Here is a 26,496-nt window from a genome sequence, read left to right on the forward strand (position 1 = left end):
TCAGCGTAGCTAGCCAAAGGGTAAGCTTTGTTGGCAGGGCCGGCTTTAGCAGGTGCGGGGCCCCACGCCGGGACGCGAATTGTCTCCCACCCCCTCCCTGCCCCGACTCCACCCCCTCCCTGCCCCATTGGATCCCTCCCCAAATCCCCGCCCTGGCCCTGCCTCTTCCCCAAGCACGCCGCATTCCTCCTCCTCACCCCTCCCTCCCAGGCTTGTGCTGATCAGCTGTATGGTGGCGCAAGCGCTGGAGGGAGGGGGGAGAAGCAGGACGCGCCTTTTTTTTTTTTTTTTTTCTGCTCCACCGGCAGCCCCGGATGTTGCGGGGCCCCATTCCGGGGAATCAGCTTAAAGCAGGCCCTGTTTGTTGGGTAAGAAGATGATTGTGGACTTCTGTTCGCTATGTCTTTTGCTATGACTTCTGGATAAAGGAGTACATATTGCATTTTGGAACCCCGAGATTGCCTTTGGCTTGGTTAAAAACTTGCCATTTCATTCTATCTCCATATAAAAATATTGGAGAACTAACTATTTAGGGAATGTTTTAAAATTTTACAATTTCCTGGCACTGTCTAATCACAAGTATTTTGTCTGCAAAGTATTGCATAGGGATCAATACCAGGTGCTCTCCCTTTTCTGGTACTGGGATGACAGTGCAATTGATTTTTAACTGGTTACCGTTACAGGTCAACTTGAGTACTTCTGATAGTCAAGTTCTGAAGAATTCTGTGAACCAACTCCCTTGAGTTTTCTCTGGCAGACCAACAATCCTGATAATACGATGGCTACGATTTTCAAGATCAGCTTGTTTGTCTTGCAGTCCCTGATATTGGGTCACCTGGTGGGTTGTTTATTTTCTTGTTGGCAGCCTCTGTGTGCTTTCCATGGTGGCAGTGGAAAAGTTGGCTCCTTTATTCGGTCTGTATTCTTTGTGACTTTAGCAGCCAGGGTTTCAAAGAGTTCTATAGCCTTCTCTGATTTGGCATCTATTGCTTTCATTTTTGTAATTAGTCTTCTCCAAGGTGCCCTGAACTCAAAATTTCTGTTGACAAGGACACTTTGACACTCACACGTAACTCTCCTGCAATGGTTGCCTCTAGATTTGAATCTGTATTGGTTTTCTTTATCAGACTGGCTGGTCCCCCTCCAATGATGCTTTAGGAAAATCTTATTACAGGTATTAGCCATAATAGAAGTTTTTGAGGGCCAATATCAGTATAAAATTATAAAGCATACTGTTGATGCTACATATATAACTGCATAAAATTAAGAAAAGTTACATCAGAGTGCAAGGACCATTCTATCTGTCTGCCATAACTGTTCCTTCCTGATTCATGTCTCCTCTTTAACGCTTTAAATATTTGTGGCTGGAGAGAAAAGGGAAAAAAATTGGAAGCATGCTGCCTTAGTTCTACTGCTGCTACCTATATCCTACCGTCTGTTGATCAAAATGATGTGTGTGGTAGTCTTGGTAGTGGTGACGGCACTACAGTGGAGTAGCAATGACATCTCCAGCTGTAATAGGGGCCATTGGTGGTCTTCTGAGCAGCTTCAGGGCTGCTGCCCTTCTCCCTCTCTTCCAGTTCTGCTTTCTTTTAAAGAGACAAGGAGGGTGAAATAATCTTATATTGGACCAACAGACAGTTACTATTGTACCACGGTATTTTAGAATAATCTGCACTGGGATCACTTGTAAGAAATGTAACACAATAGCATTTTCCTGTCCTTGTTCCTCTAGAAAATAACTTCTAGTGCTCAGATTATGTATCATGATTTTGGTTTAGATGCCCAATTGTACCTATTTTACAGTGCATTATTATTATTATTTATTTATTTCCTTCAAAGCATCTACTTAACGTCTGACTGGCTTGCATTGCTGGAAAATAGCCATGGTTTTGGATGATCTACCTAACTTAAAAGAAACCTACGCTTCCTTGCTCTCCTCAACTATGGAAGACTTAGAGGTGGATTTTGACTCCAGACTGGAGGAAGATGACCTAAAACAGGATGGTACTCCTGAAGGTTCCACCATCTTTGTCGCTTTTAAAGGAAATATAGATGACAAAGACTTTAAACAGAAACTGGGTATCATATTGAAGAATGTACCTGGTCTTTTACACATGGGTAATCCATTTTCTTGTCACTTTTCAACTTCTGTTTCCTTCTCTCTCTCTCACACACAAATCATATTCTAAATTAAGGTACTCTAGACTGTAATAAATTATTGGGATTATTTTTTTTTTTTGTAAAAAATTACAGTACTTTTCCTCTGGGCAGCATAGAGCGAAAACATGTTCTGAAATTCTTTAGCTGCTTAATATCATTATGATTGTATTATTAGTTCAGCATTTTTCCTACCACTTATTGAATTCCCCATCCCACTGTCAATTCTTTAACTCTCTTTTCACCAGAAGTTACATACATATTTGTTTTATTGTATTTTGGTCCATGTCCTGTCTGCACCCACAGATTTTCTGAGATACCCTGGAATTGTGTACACGGCTGAAAACTTCCTACAGTTTCCCTTTAATGTGGCTATTATTAAGACCAGCAAAGAGGTCCATGATATGTGCTGTTTTTCCCCATTCCAGAGTGAGACTGGATAATTATATGTGTCTGGAAAACTGGTCAGGATCTTGCACTATTTTTGTCAGTGATTTCGTATAGTCTTTTAAAATAGTTTTTATTGCATACTTTATGCAGATGCCAGGCTTACTATGACTTTTAAGGTTCTTTCCAGCTATTAGAGAACTTTAGTTCTCTAGAAAAGATCGGTATAAAGAATTTTACTCCCTTTTTTGGGTTTGTCTAAACAAGAAAGTTTTACCAGTTGTACCAGGTATAATTAAATTAAGCTATACACTAAATTTGTTTTTTAATGGTATGAACTCCTGTGTGGACATTCTTACTCCAATATAAGTGGATTTTTTGTTTTAGCTTAAACCTCTTCCCAAGCAACATAAGATAAAACAAATAAGGAGACTATACCCATATAACGTTAGCAGTTTAAACTGACACTTTTTTTTATACCAGTATAATTTCCCCATGAAGACAAGCCTTATTGTAAGAAGCTCTTTCTCCTAGATGCATTTCCCTTATGCAATGTTTTTGGGCTACACCCTTTCGGGTTCTCTGGGGGGGTAGACTCTCAGAAATCTGTTTTAGATTCTGTGGAAGGTTCTTTTTCTCGCTCCACATGTTTGAATTAAGAATCGACCCCTCTATTCCATATAATCAATTTTGTGTGTTTGCATATTGGACTATTTATGTTATGGGTCAGACTTTAAAATACTTCCTGCGTTATCGTGGATCTCTTTCCACAGTGTAGGGTAATTAATAATTATAATGTAATTGGTCTACCAATTCTAGAGTGCACAAAACAAATCCTTTTCACCTCATGTTAATCTCTTCTCCTCATTCTATACCTTAGTCAGGAATTGATCCATCAACTTCAGTGGGAATTGGGAGTCTTTTCATTGCCTTTAGTAAGCACTAGGGTGGATCTATATTTAATTTTAGCAAATCTCACTCTGTTATAGCATATATTATAAACTATGGCAGTAGGTGCTTTAAAAACACAATTACAGATATAAAATTATATGCATTAATATTTCAGTCATATCAGACAATTTAATTGTGTGTATTTGGTAAACTGGATTCACTAAAAGGATTAATCTACATAGTGAAATCAATTGCCAGTGTTCATGGTGGAGTTGATGAACATTGTTCAGAGTCTAAAGAAGTGAAGGAATTGGTTTTAAAAATGCATGGTTCTATGTGAAACTAAAACTTTTAAAATTCATGTGAATGAGTGGCAAGTTGTTTAAGCTGATTTTAGAACACAATAGAGCTCTGAAAGTATAGGGGATGTAAACTGCATCTTTGTGAGACCTATATAAGAACCCGAGATAAATAGTGTTTGAAGTGCAAGAAGGGAAAATGAATCACTAATAGCTAGGGATATTAACACCAGTAATGAGATCTTTAATATGTTTTTTTTAGAAGTACAAAATGAGATCCAATAAGGCTGTTGATAGGATAGAACAATAAAGAACTATTGATGAAAGAAAAGGAAGTGGCAGAAGAATTAGTTCTTTATGTCAATGTGAAAAGGAGGATTAAATAATTTACCCTTGAGGCAATGTCTGCGGGTACTAAAGAGGATAAACAGGACAATAGAGATTTCTTTCTGCTGTTACAGTAATCATTTGGCTAGGATACTGAGACACAAAGCACTTGGTAGTGATGGATTATTACATTCACAAGTGATATGTTATTAAGGAATAAATAGTTAACAAATTTAGTAAGACTTTTGTTACTATGGGAAATATCAAGTGATTGGGAAATAGCAATCATAGGCCCAAATTGTAAAGAGACTTTCTTGAACAGGTTAAAAATTATAGATCTGTACATTTATATTAGGAATAATTTTTAGATGATTTTAATGTACAAAAAAGTTTTAATTTTCAGATAGCCTCTCTGAGTTACTATGTTGGCCATGGTGTACTGGTTTTCATCTGTTTGGTTCTTTATGAAATTGACTTTTAGGGAAAATAACTGGTTTGGCGGGTAGCATGATTACACAGCTATATGGGAAAACTTCCCCATCGCCACATATTGGAATAACCATTGACAATCTTGAAAACCAAAAAGGTAGCTCAGTTTTCATCTTTGTTCTGCTGTGCTATTACATTGTTTGAAAAATGACGTAATACTCCATTCTATTTTTCTTTTAACTAAGAATCCAACAAGTTAAAATTGCAGAAGGTAGAACCCTGGAACAGTGTACGTGTTACATTTAATATACCCCGGGAAGCTGCAGAGCGGCTGCGAATTCTGGCTCAGAGCAACAACCAGCAGCTCCGTGACTTGGGAATTCTCTCTGTTCAGATTGAAGGTACGTCACACCTGCTGTTAAGAGGTACTAAAATTGTGGATGTGCTAAAACTGCAGTATTGATAAGAAGCAATTTTTGTGCTTGAGAATGAACCTCACAGACATTCTGCAACTTAATAGTTTAGAGAAATGTCTTCCTTTGTTTTCTGAAGCAGTCCGTTTTTCCGTAGCTATATTGAAACAACACTTACTTTGTTCCTTCAGGAGTAAGTTTACATATAATAGTTACTTGACTTTGAGGAGTTTGAAATTCTGTAGAAGGTGTTTCTGAATGTCATTACCAACATGTTACTAAGGGATTGTACACACTACCGCTTATGTCAGTATAATTTATGTTGCTCATGGGTGTGAATAAGCAACGTAAGTTACACCAGCCTAAGCGCTGGTGTGGATAGTGCTGTGTCAGCAGGAGAGTTTCTCCTGCCGACATAGCTACTGCGTCTTGTAGAGGTGGTTTTATTATGTCGATGGGAGAGCTCTCCCCTGTCATCATAGAGCAGCTTCACTAGATGTGGTACAGCGGCGCAGCTGCATCGGTGCCACTGTAGTGCTTCTAATGTAGACTAGCCCTTAGCTTTTAAAAAAAAATGAATATTTTCATGCTGTTGTCTGAGGCCTGAGGTGAAACTTTCTTCTTAAAATCAGTGGCTTTCATAATTAAAATTACACTCCTGGATGATCCTACAAGAACAAGCCAAGGGCACAGCGTGCAAGGTTCAAACCCAGGGCATGTAGCTCTTCAGTCCTTTTGTCTCAGGATGCTCCCTTCTTCTCTTATTAAAGACCACAATTCAATTTTCAATATATTGACTGCATACTTGAAGAGTTGGCAAGAGTAGTGTGTGTTACATAATCACCCTGTACTCCAAAGTGTGTGCAGCAGGTCAAAATTTGACACCATCTTTAAATGCTGCTTTGAGGTTGGTTCCTTTCTCTCCCTTGCTGTCCCACCCCATGCATATAATTTAACTTAATAGATTGTGTATTACTTCCAGGTGAAGGTGCCATCAACTTGGCTTTAGGTCAAAATAGAAGTCAAGATGTCAGGATTAATGGGCCCATGGGAGCAGGCAATTCAATACGAATGGAGACAGGATTTTCCATCCAGGGTGGCCAAGGTAAGTTCAGTTTTGTTAAATTTAGTATTACATGTTATTAAATTTATTACTAAGCTTATCATGTAACCTCACTGATTGTAGCAACAGTTGCTAGCAGAGTTGTAACTCTAATATGCATACCAGTTTCCCTGCTGTCAGTGTCCCATCCCATGTAAAATATCCAGTGTGTGAATACTTGTATGTTGTTACTTCCCATGAGCATCCATGCTAGTAAATTTCAGTTGAATGTCCAGATAGTGAATACAAAAGGTGCATGATCACAGAAAAGTGAATTCATATTAAAATTAGCACAAATTCTCACAATAAGTTTGTGCATTATTACCCAGTTTTACTGCTACTTTAGTATGGCTGTTTTTCTGTATATTAACATTGTTGTAATGGAGAACTATTTCTCCTCCAAGTTGTATGCTTAAACAAAACTGCATATATGCCATCCGTTATCCTATCATGCCAGTATAACTCATAAATTGTAGGAAGTCTGATTATTAAATGTTAAAGGAAAATTGTTCTGTAATAAAGTATTCTAATAGTTGCATTTAATTACAAAGCGCAAAGTAAATAATTTTAAAACAATTAAAATATGATTTAATATAACTTTTAAAAAATTAACAAATAGGGAGCTCTCATTGACCTTCTCATGTACAGTAGATTAGGACAAGAGAAATGTAGCTATCCACTGGAATGAATGGAAAATAAATTTACAAATTGCAAATTATGGGTGGAAATCTGGTTAATTTAAGAGTAGTTAAATCACTGTAATTAACAAAAAATGTGAAATAGAATATTTATTACTTCCACTATGAAAATCTCTGAGCTTCATTTCCTAGATCTTAATGTACTTTGCATTGAAAGTTAGAGATTTGGGTGCCTAATTCCCATAGACATTTTTGAAAATCTCAGCCTGAGTGAAACCATGAAGGTTTTCCTCCAAATATCTCATCATATGGTCCTTTTCTCTCCATCTCCTTAATGCTTTTCTAGAGCCTTGAGTATATGTGTAACTTCTTACAAGTGAGTAGTCCTGTTCAAGTCAATAGGACTCCATTTGTGTAAAGTTATGCACATGGGTAAAGCTTTATGGGATTAGGAGCTAGATTTGTATATGTGGGATTCAGAGTACTTTCCCAAAAGTTCACTTAGATAAGTGATTTTTTTACCTTCTGTGTAGCACAGAAAAAAAAATCTAAGGTACATTATTGTAACTAAAGTATGTTTGCCACAGGCTCATGGAAGTCAGACTGATTCTCCATTCCCTTTTTTCCTCGAACCTTGTGACTTGTTTGTTTTTTGGAGGATGGGGGCCTACCAATGATGCTTGTGGCCCCTTTTCTTGTGTGAGGAAAAAATGAAGAATCTACCATTCCCACTACAAATCCATTCTGCAGAGAGGTTGAATAGGCTAGAAGACTTCAGGAAAGAAATAACTTTGAATTAACATATTCTGATTTTAAAATAATATTTCTGTCAATGAGGAGTCTAGGTAATCTGGAGGAATGAGGTTAGAATTTGTACTCCTCAGGTCCTGAGTTCTCATCCTGGTTCTGCCATTGATTTGGAGTGTGGTTTTGAGCAAGTCACTTTACCTCTTTTGCCTCTCATCTGTAACAAAGAAAATGTTTATGAATATGCCGCATGGTGTATTTTGAGAATGTACAGCTTTTTGAATGTGTAAAGTTCATTATACATTATTACTTGGTTGAACATTACCAAAAAAAACAGCTGCAAATTTTTCAAAGGTCTTCTGAGTTCAAATTTTTACTTTAATTAAAGCTAATTTTTCTTTTAAGAGATAAAATAATGAATACATTTGGAATAAAGTTGTCTGTTTACCCTAGAATCTGAAGTTTTCAGGGTAAGAAATGCTTCTCACCAGAAATAAAAGGACTATATATATTTGCTGGTTAATAGTTCAGTCACTGTAAGATTTAGGATGCCACTGATCTTCTTTCTATTAATTCAGTACCAAAGCAATATGTTAAACATAAATGTTTTATTTACATTGTAGATGTTTTGTTTTATTTATACATATATACATATGAAAACATGCTTTGAATTACCTTTTGGTATTTCTGAACACACTAAAGGAGTTGACCATCTTGCTGGAAAAAGTGATAAGCAAATCAATGTCAATATGGAAGCCACATGTAAGAGACTAAATTGCCATCCCAGTAAAATATTGGTTTAACAGTCATAAAGCACTTTAAAAATTAATCAAAAGTTTATGCCAGTGAAGTTTCCATCCTAGAGAAATATTAGTTCATCTAATCTATTTTTACATCACGTCCTCTCTCTGGTAGCTAAGCATTTTGTTCAGTTTCTCATGTGAAGCTTTCATATTGCCATTGAGTCAGATATCACTTTTTTTTTTTTTTTAGCACAGTAGATGCCACCAGTAGTAGGTTCAGAAATTCCAATAGTATTTCAAAATATTCTTCGTATAAATACCTCCTTTTATTCCTAGTGAGAATTTTCTTACTTTGCAAACTTTCAGACTGATAGGTTGAGTAAAATGAGTGGAGTTTTCCTTAAGTAAGTCCAATTTGAGTCTTTTCTTGGGGAAGAATTCTTTACATTTAAAGAAATGTTTTGTTTAATTAAAAATTAATAATGCTATTCTAACTTTTTTCTTTTTGAAACCAGTGTTATCCATTGTAGGTACAGTAATGTGACCAACTGCATCTAAGATCTAACAAATAATGATTTTTAATTTTCCAGGGTTAATAAGAATGAACAATCCTACAACTGTTATGATGTCCCAGAGTGGAAATGTTTCCTCTTCTATGATGGCAAGTGGAGCTAATGCAGAGCTGCAGCCCAGGACACCGCGACCTGCTTCACAGTCAGGTAAAAAAGAACATTTACAGTAATAGCATTTATCTGTCACTATTGCTGTTATACAGACAAGGTGGGTGAGGTAATATCTTCTATTGGACCAACTTCTGTTGGTGAGAGAGACAAGCTTTCAAGGTTACACAGCTTACAAAGCTCTTCTTCAGCTCTCTGTAAGCTCAAAACCTCGTCTCTCTCACCAACAGAAGTTGGTCCAATAAAAGAGGTTACAACAACACCGCATACAACTATTGCTATTGACATTTTTTTACCGCAAAGTACTTCTGAATTCTTTTTCCTTCAGCATAGACAGACAGACACATAAGTACACGCTGAAGGATATCGCCAAAATTTGGTCCTGGGCTGTCCCCCTACTTTTCTAACAGACACCCCTCCTTGAATGATTTCTTCACTGGAAGAAAGTATTGTCATTACCTGGAAAGGTTTCTTCTAACAGGTTTTAAACATTAGAAAAACCTTTAGTAACACAAATCTTGATGACCATTTTCAGAATTGTTTCTTACTGTAGTACTGTTAAAATATTTTTAGTTGCATCGGGAAAGGAAAGCTTCCCCACACTGTTGTTCCTCCTCTCTGCCTGGAGGGATCACCACTCAGGGTCAGAGAATAATCTAGTTTTTGTGTGCTGTCAATTCTTAGGGTATGTCTACACTGCAAAAACACACCCGCGGCAGTGCGTCCCAGAGCCCAGTATGACAGGTTCCCCTCAGGGTGCCACTTGGAACTGGGGTACCACTGAGCCCGCCTGACCCACCAGTCTGGGCTCCCTTTCACACTGTGGTGCTGTGATAAGTTGCCAAGCTCTCCTCTTTCACCAGCATACACACAGATAGGGACACACTCCCTGCAGCTTCTCACACAGATACTGAGATCAGCTCTGCCTGGGAAGGCTCAACTAAGGCACCTCCCAGTTGCTAAGGCACGCACCCCCCTCTGGAGTGTAAACCCAAAGTTATACCATCTTGCACTGCACAGGAAACTGTACAGCATAAGCTCCTAAAATTCGCCCCCTCCCTCAATGTGGAGAGAGATATGCAACAGCTTTCTGCCCCAAGTTATAATTTCCCCACACACTAGTTTTAGACAAAACAAAAACAAGTTTATTAACTACAAAAGATAGATTTAAAGTTATTATAAATGATAGCAAACAGATCAAAGCAGATTACCTTAGTAAATAAACAAAACCGCAAACTGAGCTTAACACACTAGGTAGGATATGAATTAGCAAATTCTCACCCTGAGTGATAAACAGGCTGGCAGATTCTTAAGGCACAAGCTGCCTTGGCTTTGCAGCTTGGCTTTCCCAGGTTTTCATACACAGTCTAAAAATCCCTCTAGCCTGGGACCATCGCTTCCCACAGTTCAGTCCTTGCCCCTCAGGTGTTTCCAAGTGTGTGTTTGTAGGGAGAGTGAGGTCCCATCATGATGTCATTGTTCCCCTTTTATATCTTCTTCCCACTTGCTGGAAAGCTCTTTTGCTGTAACCTGGGTCAAACAGTTTCCATTCTGTAGTGCTATCTCTGAGAGGTTTCTATTGTACACAGTTCCTGGGGTAATCCTTATGCTTGTGTGCATTTCTTCAATAAGCTATTAACGTTGTTTGATCTTTTTTAGTGTTGTGCCCGAAAGGCTGCTTGTGGGTGTTTCCAATCTCACAACATGTTTCTGTAACACATTCAAAGCCAAACTTCATAACTTCACATACGACAATAGCACATACAATCCAACGCGATATTAATGTCTAGCAAATCAAGACTTTTAGAACGATGCCTCACATATCTTAATTAAATGACAGTGGTGAATATTGGGGTTCCAGGGTGTCCCACCCGGGTCTACAAACTTGGGCTTGCACTGCAGCTCTGAAAATAGCCATGTTGATGTTCCTGTTGGGGCTCTGAGACCCACCCTCCTCAGAACATCCACATGGCTATTTTTAGCACTGTAGCCTGAGCCCCGCAAGCCCAAGTGTGTAGACTGAGGCTCTGAGACTTGATGCCATGGTGTTTTTTGTTTTGTTTTTTTTGCAAAGACATACCATTCGTCTCATTACTGAGACTACCAGCTAAGGTGATGGCATTTTTGTGATGTGGATCTGTCTACCTTTTGTCTTTTTAGACTGTACACTTTTTAGGATAGGGATGTTGTGTTTGGAAACATCTAATATATTTTCAGCTTTGCTACTATCTAAATAAGATATTTAGGCATCTAAATAAATGGCCTGATTTCCTTTCTTCCTCCCACCCCCACAGGTGCAGCTCCTACTAGAGTCTCCTTTCCTTGGCCTTTTGCATTAGAATTGTTACTTTATACACTGCCGTTGGTGGGCGTGGCACTTCACAAAGTGATAAGGTCCCCATGCTGAGGAGCTTACATTTTGATATCATTATATATGAATCTATAATAAATTAACGATCATGAATACTATGGTAGGTAGGGCTAGGAAAAGGATGTGTAGGTTGAGGCAACTGTAAAATGAGAAGCAAATGCACCTCTTTGGGAAGTAAAATTTTTCAATACAAGTCGACTGGAAGTTGAAAGCCTGATTTCTCTGCCTATTTTTGCCACTGCAAGTTGTGTGAGTTTAGGACTATTGAGGCACAGAACGGTTAAGTGACTTGCCCCTTTGTAAAATAGTGATTATTCTTGCCCAGTTTTGTAAAGTGCATCTAAAATCCTTTTGACGTAAGGCACAATGCAAAAGCAAAACATTATCATTTTTCTTTACAGAAAATATTAACTATTCTCTGGAAATGTTATCTAATTACACCGTCTTCATAATTTCTTGTTGTTCCATCTTCCCTTCAGAGTTGGGAGATTTTTTTGGTCCCATTAACTATATATAAGGCTTATATAAGAATAGGTTCTTGGAGACTACAGTACTGTATTTATACCTTTCACAATGCTTATGATTAGATTCTTAAGGTTGCCAGAAATTCTGGCTTCTTTTAGTGTACTAATTATTGTATACGTTGGAAAATTGGAATGCTGGAATGTGAATTTTTGTTGGATCTCAAGTTCAGAGGAGAAAGCAAATGCAAGCAAGTAACTTACTCTTTCTTGTTTTCTATCTTTGGCTGCAGTATATTATTTATTGTCACATTTGTTTGCTATTTTAATAGATTCAATGGATCCACTCTTGTCTGGACTAACTATCCAGCAGCAAAATCATCCATCTGGCTCTTTAGCACCTCAGATCCATTCAATGCAGTCAGTTCCTGTAAACAGACAAATGAACCCCGCTAACTTTCAACAACTGCAGCAACAGCCACAGCTGCAGCCACGTCCCCCCCAGCAGCATCAGCAGCCACAACAGGGTATTCGACCTTCATTTACCACCCCAGCTCAGGTTCCAGTTCCTCCTGGTTGGAATCAGCTGCCTTCAGGAGCACTTCAACCTCCTCCAAGCCAAGGAACAATGGGTACATTGACAGTAAACCAGGGATGGAAAAAGGCCCCATTGCCTGGACAGATGCAGCAACAACTCCAAGCAAGGCCATCTTTAGCAACAGTCCAGACTCCCTCCCACCCTCCACCTCCATACCCTTTTGGAAGCCAGCAAGCCTCTCAGGCTCACCCAAACTTTTCTCAAATGAACAACCCTGGTCAATTTACTGCTCCGCAGATGAAGAATCTTCAGGGAGGGCCATCACGGGTTCCTACACCACTACAGCAACCCCACCTGACCAGCAAATCTCCTGCTTCTTCTCCCTCCTCCTTCCAGCAGGGATCTCCTGCATCTTCTCCAACAGTTAACCAAACACAGCAGCAGATGGGACCAAGGCCTCCTCAGAATAACGCACTTCCCCAGGGATTTCAACAGCCTGTCAGTTCTCCTGGTCGTAATCCTATGGTGCAACAGGGGAATGTACCCCCCAACTTCATGGTGATGCAGCAGCAAAGCCAAGGTCCACAAGGTTTACATCCTGGCTTAGGAGGTAAGAAAATCAGACCTTTCTGTCATCAAAAATAAAAGTTACATTATAAAAAGACAGCTAGAATTTATTATATCAGACTGTTACTTTAAAAAAAGTACTTTAAAAACCCTGTCCATTGAATAAGTACATAACTTGTCTCAGTTTTCCCCTTCCAAACTGCTGATGTATCCCCATGACCCTCTCCTCCCTTCTCTTGCTCCATGTCATCCCCTTCCTCACATTTGTACTCTTTGCTCTCTGCCTTCAAGGTATGCTACTGTATTCTTTTCTAAAATTCACACCTTCTTTGACGTCACCTGCCTCGCTACCTTCTTCCTTCTCTTTTGTCTACTCATGCTGCCTCAGTTTTCTCCTCTTTAACTCTCTTCTTGATCCTCTGCTTCTATTGCATCACTCCAGACACTACTTTAACTAGGGTCACTAAGGACCTGCTTTTGGCCAAATCCCACATCCCTGTTCTTGTTGTCTTCCACCTGTCTGTTGCCTTCAACAGCCTCATCCTAGACTTTTTCTACTTTTTAGGCGTTTGTAGTTTTGTGCTAGACTGGATCTCATACTTTCTCTGAACATTCCTTCAGCATTTCCCTGAATGGCAGCATTCAGTTCATCATATTTGTTCCCCTCAACATTCAAGCTGTTGCTAAATCCTGCTGGGGTTTTTTTATTTCCCAAAACAACTGTCTAATTCAATCCCTACTGCTAAAACTTTCGTCAATACTCTAGTAATCTCTTTCCTTGCCTAATGCACCATTCACTGTGGTTTCCAAGGTTCTCATGTCGTACACCTCAAGTCCATCCAATAGGCTGTTCCGTGCCTCTTGCTCCAACCAAATCTCTCATCTGTTTGCACTCTGCTTCCACAAGTCTTTGCACTTTGTATCTGATTTCCTTCTGTGTCAGATTCAAATTCTTCATGCTCTTGTTCATGGGCCTGTGTCTTGTAACTTCCCTCATCTCCAACACCCACAGGCAATTCTTTACCCTTTCTGATGCCAGATCCCCTTTTACCTGGAATAGCCTCTGTGATCCCACACACTGTGGTCTCCTCATTCCTCATCTGGATTCACTATTTCCAGATAGGTAGTCTTAACATTGATCTCCACTCCTATAATCTTGTCAAATATTTCCCCTCAATTCTTAATATGTTAACTTAATAAAAACATAAAATCCTACTCTTTCTAATAACTATTTAAACATTTCACATAAAGACACAACCAACTAGCAAGATATGTATATAATTTGAATTTATTTCCAGATCTTATTGTCCATGGAGAGGACATGGGTTACTGTATCCTCGCCTGGTTTAATTTGACACAGTTTTATTGATTTCAGTGGAGCCACACTGACTTACACCTGCTGAGGATCTTGCTTCTTACCTCTTTCCTTTGTTCATAGTTATCCCTTGCTGTATTATGTCTGAATTAAATTGTAAGCACATCAGGGTTGGGGGTAGGGATCTGTCTTTGTTTACATAGCACCATATACTCTGTTGCTTTATAAATAATCCAAATATATGCATATATTCATTTTATTCAATGTTTACTTAATTTAGCATAGTACAAACTTTAATTAGATTTAATATATGGCAAAAATTATGTAAGATTTTACTTTTCTGTGTTTCTCTGAGTTCTGAATGATTGAACTTTAACTCCTGCTAAACTATTAGGAGTTGACAGTCCTTCCATAGGTTATTTCAAAGAGCGTCTGTTAAAGATTTGCCCCTGAGTCTCAGACTTGACCAGTAATCTTGATGTCATCAAATATTAATGATTGACCTATAAGTTATATATGTGCCAATGATTTATTTAAATGTGCTAGAATGTTGTTAATTTGCAAGGAACTCAGTGGGGCCAGAATGTCAAATTGTGGCTTGGTACAGAGGTTTAAAGAGGTGCAAGGCTCCCCCTTATGCCCCTGTGTGCCAGCTACCCACATCACAGGATGTGTAAGAGGAGGAAGTGGGCTGTGCAGAGTCATTTACACCACCCCTCACTAAGGTGGGTGAGAATTATTGCAGGGACTATGTAGAGCCTTGGCCCTGTTACCCCAATACACCAACTGGCATAGCTATGCTGGCACACCAGCGAATGTGTGCTGTGCCAGGTATAGATGCAGCATGGTTACTCCCTCTTGGAGTAGCAGGGGAAACAGGAAGAAGATTGCGACTTGCTGAGTTATAGTTGCCCTCCGGGGTTACTTCAGGGGCAGCACAGTGCTGCACTACCCCTTACACTGGGATTAGATCATGACTACAATTAGTAGAACTCACTAATTCTCACAGTTTAAAGGTTGTGTGTAATCTAGCAGAGTTACCAACCTGAAAAATAAGGCTATTCACTGTAAATAAAGTAGACCCATTTATTTTGTGTATATATTTTGTTGTATAAAGGAAGACAAATGTAGCCTGATCAATGTGAGAAAAAAATTGTTAAAATAATTTGTTTAATGTGGAGATAGAAGACCAAGCAATTGTAGACATCTGAGTTAAATCTATCCGTGAGTCTTTTTATTAGATTGTGCTTATTTTGATATATAGGTATAAATGGAAAGCAATGATGGCTAAATTGCATCTTCTTCTGAGGCTAGAAGTTGCATTTAAACTCCCCCACCCCCCCCAAAACTACCCCTCCCTCCAAACACACACAAATAGTGACAAAAGGTGTGTGCATGGTGCCTTATAGACAGACACAGATTCTGTCCCAAGGAGTTCATAATCAACACTAAAGAACACAAGAAATTGCCACACACTCAAAGTGTATGTTGACTGTATACCGGGCGTGATTAGGAAGGAAAAGACTCAATTAAAAAATAAGGAGATTAGAGTACTGTAAAGCATCATACTTTGTTTTCAGTTTTTACGAAATCTGCCCTTTGTATTTCCTACGCACACCATTATTCATTCACAATGTAGGTAATCACAACTTGATTCAAGACACAGTAGCTTCTTAACCAGGTTTGTTAAAGCAGACAGCTGTTATAAACTGTACTCAAGGTTATAAGTACATCAGCACAAACATCTTTTTTTCAGTAACTCAAAGTTACTATAGTTTTGTGTTTAATCTTAAGTAACATTGCCTTTTTGGAAATTCCTAAACTGAAGATGAGCAAGAACTGAGCTGCTAGAATATTTTGATTTTCATTGGTTCCTGTTTGTTGCCGCCTGTCCTTGCTAACTTGATGGGAAGAGCTACCCTGTCAGTCTGCACTTGTGTAACCAAATTACAGAAACTAATAAATAATTGTTTTGTATTAAGGAATGCCCAAGCGCCTCCCACCTGGCTTCCCTGGAGGGCAAACTAATCAAAACTTTATGCAAAGTCAGGTGCCTTCAACAGCACCAGGTACACCTGTGAACAGTGGAGCCCCTCAGCTACAAACAAGTCAAAATGTGCAACATACAGGTCTGTGTCAAGTTTATTTTCTCCTGTAATCCTCAACATTTGTTTACTTGTCTTAATTATTCTGTAATTAACTTTTACTCCTGTAATGGAGGCAGCTTTGTACAGCAAAAATGTTCTACTCTTGCCAATTTTATATAATTTCTGCTAGCTGGGGCTGGGAATACTGCAGAGGCAGCATACTTAGCTTCCAGGGTGACAGCAAGCACAGGAAGTTCCTCATTTCTCAAACAACCCCATCTGCCATTGCTCAGAGTGGTGTTGCTTGTGGGCTCCAGGAGTAACTGCATCCAGCCTTCTATGTCTGAAAAGAAGATTGTGCCTCAACACTGGGTCTCTGAGTGTAGAAATAGTAAAGGAGAAGATCCATAAGGTATGTCCTCCCCACAAGAAGAGTCTCGGGTCAAGTTTAAAACAATATGTAGTATCTTTGTCTTAGAAGAAATATAATCCCGCATAGTCTCCAGTAAAACTTTTCATCTTCCAATAAACTTTTAAAGCTACTCCTGTTTAGAGACAGTCACATTTTTGTCTCTTTTGATTACAAGCAATTTCCTTTTTAATGCTTTAGTCACTTGCCAAATATAGTCCTCTAGGCTGACTTCTCTTCTCAGTTCTGCAAGCTCTGATAACGTCATCTTGTCAGTATTCCCCATATGTTGCTGTCTTTATTATGAAACATATTATGGAATAGCTTCAAGATTTGAAGCTTGTTTATGTAGGAACAAACACACTTTTACTGGATTGAATTAAGTCCTAACCCTTTTCACTTCCACATGACTATCTGCTATAGTGTCAAATGTTGTGGCAGAAATTTGTGAATGTGTTGACAAATATTTTAAATCACTGGTAAAATAAAATAAATGATAAAGTAACTAAATTGGTGGGTTTCTCTTTTAACAAAGTTATTTGTTTGTCTAATGCCAGTGCAATTTTTAATGTTTAACTTTAAATTTTCATATTTTGCAAGGCGGTCAAGGATCTGGCCCTCCTCAAAATCAGATGCAGGTACCACATGGCCCACCAAATATGATGCAGACCAGTTTAATGGGACTTCATGGAAATATAAACAACCAGCAGGCTGGTGCTAGTGGAGTTCCACAAGTTAATATGGGCAACATGCAGGGACAGCCTCAGCAAGGACCACAGTCTCAGCTTATGGGAATGCATCAGCAAATTGTATCCTCCCAAGCACAAATGGTGAACATTCAGGCTCAAGGATCTCTAAACCCTCAAAACCAGATGATACTTTCCCGAGCCCAGCTTATGCCACAAGGCCAAATGATGGTAACACCCCAAAACCAAAATCTTGGTCCTGCACCACAAAGGATGACTCCACCCAAGCAAATGATTCCCCAGCAGGGCCAACAGATGATGGCGACACATAATCAAATGATGGGACCTCAAGGCCAGGTCTTGCTACAGCAAAACTCAATGATGGAACAGATGATGACCAATCAGATACAAGGCAATAAACAACCATTTAATACTCAAAACCAATCTAATGTTATGACGGGGCCAGCTCAAATAATGCGAGGACCAACCCCAAATATGCAAGGAAACATGGTGCAGTTCACTATGGCACAGCAAGGCCCTGTAAACGGCAATCCTTCTCAGGTTATGGGAATTCAAGGACAGGTTTTAAGACCCACAGTACCTGGCCCCCACATGTCTCAGCAACATGGGGACTCTGCTACTACAACAAACAGTGATGTAAACTTGACACAGATGTTACCTGAAGTTCCCATACAGCAGCCAAATATGGTGCCTTCCCACTTGCAGGCAATGCAAGGAAACAACAGTAATTCGGGAAGTCATTTTACTGGACATGGGTTACCTTTTAATGCCTCTTTTAGTGGCCCACCAAATGGGAATCAGATTTCCTGTGGACAAAATCCTGGTTTTCCAGTCAATAAAGATGTCACTCTAACAAGTCCACTGTTGGTAAACTTGCTACAGAGTGATATATCTGCAGGACATTTTGGTGTGAACAACAAACAGAACAATCAGAATGCCAATAAACCCAAAAAGAAAAAGCCTCCAAGGAAGAAGAAAAATAATCAGCAAGTAGAACAAACTAAGTAAGTTTTTAACATTGTCTTGCTGAAAACAAGAGAACATGTGTGTGTAGCCCAGAATTTTGCACGTTGCAGCAAAAGTATTTTTGAAGAAAGATTAAATGCTAAAGCAATGGTAGTTCTGCCATTGAAGCTCTGCCTCCATTCGGGGTGGAAGGGTAGGGAATTAAACTACAAAAATAAATTTGCCATCATCCCAGTTTTGTGCATCACTCACAACTGTTACCGTAATGTTGGCATCTTCCAGTTGAAGGGCCTATGTGAGACTGCTGTGTCAGTGCCCCCAACTGCTTTGGGGACTCAAAGGTGTATAAGTTGTTCTATAACAGCAACAGAAGCAGCCGCTCTACAGGACTTCGGAGGGAGCATTCACACTCAGGGCCGGCGCTTCCATTTAGGCGACCTAGGCGGTCGCCTAGGGCACCAGGATTTGGGGGGGCGGCAATTCGGCGGCGGGGGGTCCTTCTGTGCTCCGGGTCTTCGGCAGCAATTCTGCGGCGGGTCCTTCACTCACTCGGACCCACCGCCGAAGTGCCCCGAAGACCGGGAGCGCGGAAGGACACCCTCCCCCCCCCCCCCCGCCGCAGAATTGACGACGACGACGACTGGGAGCGTGGAACGACCCCTGCCTAGGGCGCCACAAACCCTGGCGCCGCTCCTGTTCATACTTATACAGCATGACAGCCACAATGAGAGGGGTTGAGGGGCACTTTCAGAAGTGCTGCTAATTAGTGTGCATGCATCTGTTGAGGGTTCCAATGTCACACCTAAAATAATGATCACGAGCCGTCACTATCTTAAAGCTGTTCAACCTGGTGTCTTTTCCCCCTAGAGTGGAATAGGGATCATAGACCCTCAGCTTCATTAATCAATAAACCCCTTATTTGTAGCTATAAAAGATTGTAATGAGCAAATCTTCTTAAAATTTGTCTGACTGCATGTAAGGGTGGCTATTAATAAGGCTGCTCAACATATTCCATTATAAGATCCTGTTTTCAGTCACACGTAACTTTGAGCCTAAATGGTTATAATTTGGCAAACTTTCCATGCTATATGTCTAAGTGTGAAATGTTTTGGAAAACTTCAGCCAAAATGGTTCAGCCATTTCAAAGAAAAAGGCTAAAGAAAAATACATCGTTTTGCTTACATGTTAAAAAACAATTCTGGCAACCTTTTCTTTGAAAAAGTCTGGTGCTCCCATTCTTTGGAGCAGGGATTGAAATTGGCACGAGTGGTATTTGTGTCAGGGATATGCCGTTTGCTGTTCTCATGAATATCTGTCTGAATTTGGACAAGTTATAAGCCTTGGGGGGAGGGATAGCTCGGTGGTTTGAGCATTGGCCTGCTAAACCCAGGGTTGTGAGTTCAATCCTTGAAAGGGCCATTTAGGGATCTGGGGCAAAAATCTGTCTGGGGATTGGTCCTGCTTTGAGCAGGGGGTTGGATTAGATGACCTCCTGAGGTCCCTTCCAACCCTGACATTCTATGATTCTATGAAAAATGGCAGTTGCACATGCTCAGTTGAAACTTAGATTTTAGCAGCTAAATTCTCCAAAGATTCTGTGCTCACTGGGCATGCTTCAGCCTGGGACTAAGTAGGACTTTCCCTGCAATTGCAGCTCTGGGATGCTGCAAGCTGTGCCTGGTCTGAACACCTGAAGTGAGAGCAGAGAGACTGTTTCTTCTCTGGTCTTAATATCCCCACAGTTGGGCCCAGGCAGTATTGAGGAGGAAGCTACCTGATTCAAATGCACAGGAGCAAGAACTGGACCTATGGGGGGGAAGAGAGGGAATTGGGAGAGGAGGCTGACAGGGAAGAGGGAAATTGGGAGGGGCTGGGGTAGGAGCCTGGGATTGGAAGGATGACAAGTCTGAGGGGTGGAGAGTAGGACTGGGTAGGAGAGGGGAATGGGATTGGAATGAAGAGCCAGGGATGGGGAAGAGACAAGACTGGGACAGGGACAGGTTGGAAGAGAGAGGACACAAAGGGTCATGCTTGGGAGGAATGGGCAGAAGAGTCTGTACCCACAAGAGCGCCATTCCCCTCCCGAGCCTGAAGTGGAACCCAAGATCCTGAATCTGACCATTCCTCCGCTGTCAGCAAATGCCTGTGAAACCCACTGGCAAAGTATCCCATCCTCCTCTAGTGCTGGTCCACGTAGAGGATGATAGTCTACTACTGCTATCAGTTAATTCTGTTAGCTCAAGTGGAAAGATCTGTGTGGTGGATCTGAGGGTTTCAACCTTGCTTGTGATCCATGTAGGTTTCAGTATGAAGCCATATGATGGAATTTCTGATTTTTCTGTTTGCTTTTTAATAACCTAGGAAATTAAACACACACAATCTATATTAAAAGAATATTATTAAGGTTGCAAAGTCAAGCACTCAGAAGTTAGCAAATGCCAGAATTAACCTGTGAAAACGTTAATTTGTCTCTCTTGTGCATATGCATTAAGATACAGTTTTTAATTACATGATCACACACTATTTTTTTCCCCATAAGAGCCCTGCCTTGCACAGAATGCATGGTGCTCACTTAATGAGAAGCTATTCGATATTTTGTTTTCTCCTCATTGTTCAATATGTGGCCCTGGATGTGCCTTACTCCACACTAATAATTCTGTCTTCAGAGCAGGATTTGGATAACTTCCTCATGGGATGATCTATAGTTATCACTACAGTATCTGAGTGCTTCACAAATATTAATGAATTTATTTTTACAACACCCCTTTGAGATGTGATTTTTATCGCCTTTTTCAGATAGGGAGCTGAGGCACAGCTTGATTAAGGTCAGAAGTACTCACTAATTTTGGGTGCCCAAATTGAGACATTAAGGATATTAATTTTTCAGGTTCTTGGCACTATAAAGCATTTTATATGTTCCAAGCACAGTTTCCATTGACTTCAGTTGCAGCTATGAGTGCTCAGCACTTCTGCAAATCAGGCTCCAGGGTCTCAAATCAGGCACCCAGAAAATAAGGAATACCTGATTAGTGACCACACAGGAATTCTATGGTAGAGGCAGGGATAGAATCAGTTTCTCCAAGGCAGCATTTAACTGCCTCACCCATGAGCCCATCCTTTCTTTTCCTACAATTCCCTGGTTCATTAACTACATGCTTTCCAACTTCATTAACAAATGAAGCAGGGGTCCTACAGACAACACTCTCTTTCACTACACTACACAACCCTAATTTATCCGCAGAACAGGTTCACCATGTGCAATGAATGAGGCAGGGGTCCTGTGGAAAGAATATTATATGATCGTGTAATTTAAGGCTACATCATAATGCATATGCACAAGGGGGACAAATCAAGGCTGCAGAAGCAACCTTAATTTTGGCATTTCTTAATTGCTAACCTTGCAATGTAACTTTTTAATGTATTTTGTGTATGTATGTTTGTACAGTGTCTCAAACTCCTGGTGCACTCTTCAAAACACTAATCCTTGAGAACCAAAGCAACTGAAGTGTTACAACAAAAGCAGCTTATAGTGGAATTAAATGCACCAAGTATAGTATCATATCCCAGTATCAAAGAGCATTCTAACAATCTTATGAAATGTCTGAATCTTTCTACAGTCCATAGAAAGAATCACACTTTCAGTTAATATAATGACATTCTTGAAAAGGATCCAATTTATTTGTTTTGTTTTCCCTTTTATCAGAATGTTTCGCTTTTATACAGCACCCGGCGTCCAAAGATTTCCAAGTGTTTTACAAACAGTAGTTAATTATTACTCACTATAGGAGAGGAATTTGTTGGTATCACTTCAGCCACCACTGGGATAAAACACAGCAGCTGTTTAACAGCGCCCAGTAGCGCTATACGGCAATTTAAAATAACAGAAGCTTTAGTTGCCTGTCTTGTTTCCCATACCAACAACAAAATAAGAATTCAGAAGAGAACAAAAAAGTGACACGTTTTCTGAAAAGTGAAGTTGTTAATATCATTACTTTAAAGAAAGCCAATGTTAATATTTTGTTTTCATCAATTGCCACCTTGATGGTCACCGGGCTTCATTATGAGCCTAGAAGACATCAATATATGGATTTGTAAAGCTGTCCTCTAGAATTACAATGTCACATAAAGCTATTTGTTCTCTTGATAGCCTTCTAAATAGGGATGAAAAATTCTACTTGCACCTTGTTTGTATTAAGCTGTGGCAATGATTATAGATTCATAGATTCATAGATTCTAGGACTGGAAGGGACCTCGAGAGGTCATCAAGTCCAGTCCCCTGCCCGCATGGCAGGACCAAATACTGTCTAGACCATCCCTGATAGACATTTATCTAACCTACTCTTAAATATCTCCAGAGATGGAGATTCCACAACCTCCCTAGGCAATTTATTCCAGTGTTTAACCACCCTGACAGTTAGGAACTTTTTCCTAATGTCCAACCTAGACCTCCCTTGCTGCAGTTTAAGCCCATTGCTTCTTGTTCTATCCTTAGAGGCTAAGGTGAACAAGTTTTCTCCCTCCTCCTCATGACACCCTTTTAGATACCTGAAAACTGCAATCATGTCCCCTCTCAGTCTTCTCTTTTCCAAACTAAACAAACCCAATTCTTTCAGCCTTCCTTCATAGGTCATGTTCTCAAGACCTTTAATCATTCTTGTTGCTCTTCTCTGGACCCTTTCCAATTTCTCCACATCTTTCTTGAAATGCGGTGCCCAGAACTGGACACAATACTCCAGCTGAGGCCTAACCAAAGCAGAGTAGAGCGGAAGAATGACTTCTCGTGTCTTGCTCACAACACACCTGTTAATACATCCCAGAATCATGTTTGCTTTTTTTGCAACAGCATCACACTGTTGACTCATATTTAGCTTGTGGTCCACTATAACCCCTAGATCCCTTTCTGCCGTACTCCTTCCTAGACAGTCTCTTCCCATTCTGTATGTGTGAAACTGATTTTTTTCTTCCTAAGTGGAGCACTTTGCATTTGTCTTTGTTAAACTTCATCCTGTTTAACTCAGACCATTTCTCCAATTTGTCCAGATCATTTTGAATTATGACTCTGTCCTCCAAAGCAGTTGCAATCCCTCCCAGTTTGGTATCATCCGCAAACTTAATAAGCGTACTTTCTAAGTCGTTAATGAAGATATTAAACAGAGCCGGTCCCAAAACAGACCCCTGCGGAACCCCACTCGTTATGCCTTTCCAGCAGGATTGGGAACCATTAATAGCAACTCTCTGAGTACGGTTATCCAGCCAGTTATGCACCCACCTTATAGTAGCCCCATCTAAATTGTATTTGCCTAGTTTATCGATAAGAATATCATGCGAGACCGTATCAAATGCCTTACTAAAGTCTAGGTATACCACATCCACAGCTTCTCCCTTATCCACAAGACTCGTTATCCTATCAAAGAAAGCTATCAGATTGGTTTGACATGATTTGTTCTTTACAAATCCATGCTGGCTGTTCCCTATCACCTTACCACCTTCCAAGTGTTTGCAGATGATTTCCTTAATTACTTGCTCCATTATCTTCCCTGGCACAGAAGTTAAACTAACTGGTCTGTAGTTTCCTGGGTTGTTTTTATTTCCCTTTTTATAGATGGGCACTATATTTGCCCTTTTCCAGTCTTCTGGAATCTCTCCCGTCTCCCATGATTTTCCAAAGATAATAGCTAGAGGCTCAGATACCTCCTCTATTAGCTCCTTTAGTATTCTTACTAGCTTTTTACTAGATTATTACTAGCTTTAGATTTGTTATACTACTGTACTGTATTTTTTTGCAGTAGTGCTTTGATATCATTGCCTGGCTTTTACAAAGTACAGTTCCATAACCTTTATACAGCATAGGATTTTGATTCTAAATTTTGTTTGGCTTAGTATTGTGCAGTCAGTAGTATTGTAAGAGTATGGCTATATTAGGATGTTGCTGTACTCCCTTTTTATCCAAACTTTTGCCTTGCTGTCCTTCAGCATAGTCTTACTCTCATAGCTAAAACAAGTTTGTTCTCTCTTTCTGCCCTTCCTTTCCATCTAGCTACTTGGAGCTGCTTAGAGAAGCTTTATGCTTTGTTTGTCTTGAAATCAGTCCTTTCAGTGATTGCCTAAAATTTTTTACTCTTAACTTACTTGGCCTGTATTAACTCCTTATGTATCAAGAACAAGAAGGATTTCTTTGCAGAGAGTTTTTCTTTAAGAGCTACAGAGCAGTTTCCATGCAAGCCATAGGGAAGAATTTAGAGCAGTGAACTTTGACTAAAAACAGTACTACTAGTGTGATCTGCACTTTTTTTATTTTTGTATATATAAAGTTACCATTGCACCTAAGGAACTTCATCATGTATCAGGACCCTGTGGTGCCAGATGCTATACAGAAACAGAACAAAAAGATGGTCCTTAAAAAGGTTTTCATGTCTCCCTTTTTCTTTTGGAAATTACACTTGTATTAATTCAGTGGCCAAAAGTTATAACAGTTATTGGTATGTGAACTGAAACCATATTAGAGTATGAAAATAGTTTGTCCAACATGCAGTTTTGAAGGTAGGTTCATGAGTGAGCAGAACACTTGAATGAAGATTTATTCTAAGAGAAATATTTGACCTGCAACCTTAAGAGGTCAGTGTAGAAGGATGTTGAGGAGTAGCAGGAGAAAAAAAGGACTGCTTCATAGGACGACTACATAGCTCAGCTATGAGAAATTTTGCTCATTCGTGCAAACTTTTAAAATAGGCTTAGTATTACTAAATATAAGTTTAATTAGACATTTGCCTTACAGCTCCGTGTATGTTCTCTTGTGTAGGGATAGTGCACATCAAAGGCACCAACAGGATGCAAACAATAATGCACTGTATAAATCTGCACCTAAGGCTTGCCCTAGGATTTGTAGAACTCTGTATGAGGCAAGTTATGTGGAGATGACACCTGCAATAATATAGTATATATTGGTAAGAAGGATTTAGCAGCTATGAGGTGATGGAGTGATTAGCACTGCTGGGCAGAAGGGCATTTAGGAGGATTTTGTCATTTGATAAAGGGTCAGAGTGCTTTTAACTGAGAGGTGGAAGGGAACGTTCCTGGTTACACTCAAGGTGGTGGGTGTGGGGAGGTCGTGGTTTCCCAGAATGCATGGAAAACCAAAGATTTTTACCACAACCGAATGCTGCAAATGTGAGCCCTCGTAGAAAAGGGTGGGTCACATTAGAGCCATGTGTATGCTGGATGCCTAGGGGCTGTTGCTGCCTGTGCCTTTCCTCTGATCTTACTTTTGCATGTCTTAATTCAACTTTTTTTTTTAATTGCTTTATGTGTATTTCAGTAATGCCTAGTGAGCCAAAGTGAGAGTGGGGCTGTGTGGTCTAGTGGATAGAGGACTGGCTTGGGAGATCAGGGATCTATTCCCAGCTCTGCCACTGGCCTGCTGAGTGATCATGGTCAAGTCACTTCACCTCACTGTCTGTTTTCCCCTCTATAAAATAGGGGTAATTATGAAAGAGCTAAAAATATCAAGTGCTTTGAGCTCTGCTGATGAAAAGCACTGGATAACAGCTGGATTTTATTATTATTTATTACATTACATTACGGCAGAAAGGGATCTAGGGGTTATAGTGGACCACAAGCTAAATATGAGTCAACAGTGTGATGCTGTTGCAAAAAAAGCAAACATGATTCTGGGTGTATTAACAGGTGTGTTGTGAGCAAGACACGAGAAGTCATTCTTCCGCTCTACTCTGCTTTGGTTAGGCCTCAGCTGGAGTATTGTGTCCAGTTCTGGGCACCGCATTTCAAGAAAGATGTGGAGAAATTGGAAAGGGTCCAGAGAAGAGCAACAAGAATGATTAAAGGTCTTGAGAACATGACCTATGAAGGAAGGCTGAAAGAATTGGGTTTGTTTAGTTTGGAAAAGAGAAGACTGAGAGGGGATATGATAGCAGTTTTCAGGTATCTAAAAGGGTGTCATAAGGAGGAGGGAGAAAACTTGTTCACCTTAGCCTCTGAGGATAGAACAAGAAGCAATGGGCTTAAACTGCAGCAAGGGAGGTCTAGGTTGGACATTAGGAAAAAGTTCCTAACTGTCAGGGTGGTTAAACACTGGAATAAATTGCCTAGGGAGGTTGTGGAATCTCCATCTCTGGAGATATTTAAGAGTAGGTTAGATAAATGTCTATCAGGGATGGTCTAGACAGTATTTGGTCCTGCCATGCGGGCAGGGGACTGGACTCGATGACCTCTCGAGGTCCCTTCCAGTCCTAGAATCTATGA

At 40.0% G+C, this 26,496-nt stretch overlaps 1 protein-coding gene across 1 annotated transcript in view; it reads left to right on the plus strand.

Moving 5' to 3' along the window:
• The first annotated feature begins 326 nt into the window (after positions 1-326).
• NCOA6 (nuclear receptor coactivator 6) overlaps positions 327-26,496 on the plus strand; it is a 53,095-nt gene continuing 26,925 nt past the window's right edge. The window contains exons 1-9 of the mRNA XM_065414358.1: positions 327-838; positions 1,843-2,121; positions 4,739-4,894; positions 5,889-6,011; positions 8,727-8,855; positions 11,981-12,796; positions 16,051-16,197; positions 17,165-18,261; positions 21,109-21,124. Of these exons, the coding sequence (XP_065270430.1) occupies positions 1,887-2,121; positions 4,739-4,894; positions 5,889-6,011; positions 8,727-8,855; positions 11,981-12,796; positions 16,051-16,197; positions 17,165-18,261; positions 21,109-21,124 (2,719 nt within the window). The 5' untranslated portion in view covers positions 327-838; positions 1,843-1,886. The remainder of the gene's footprint in view (positions 839-1,842; positions 2,122-4,738; positions 4,895-5,888; positions 6,012-8,726; positions 8,856-11,980; positions 12,797-16,050; positions 16,198-17,164; positions 18,262-21,108; positions 21,125-26,496) is intronic.

The sequence above is a fragment of the Emys orbicularis genome, chromosome 12 (assembly GCF_028017835.1).
Source record: "Emys orbicularis isolate rEmyOrb1 chromosome 12, rEmyOrb1.hap1, whole genome shotgun sequence".
Lineage (NCBI taxonomy): Eukaryota > Metazoa > Chordata > Testudines > Emydidae > Emys > Emys orbicularis.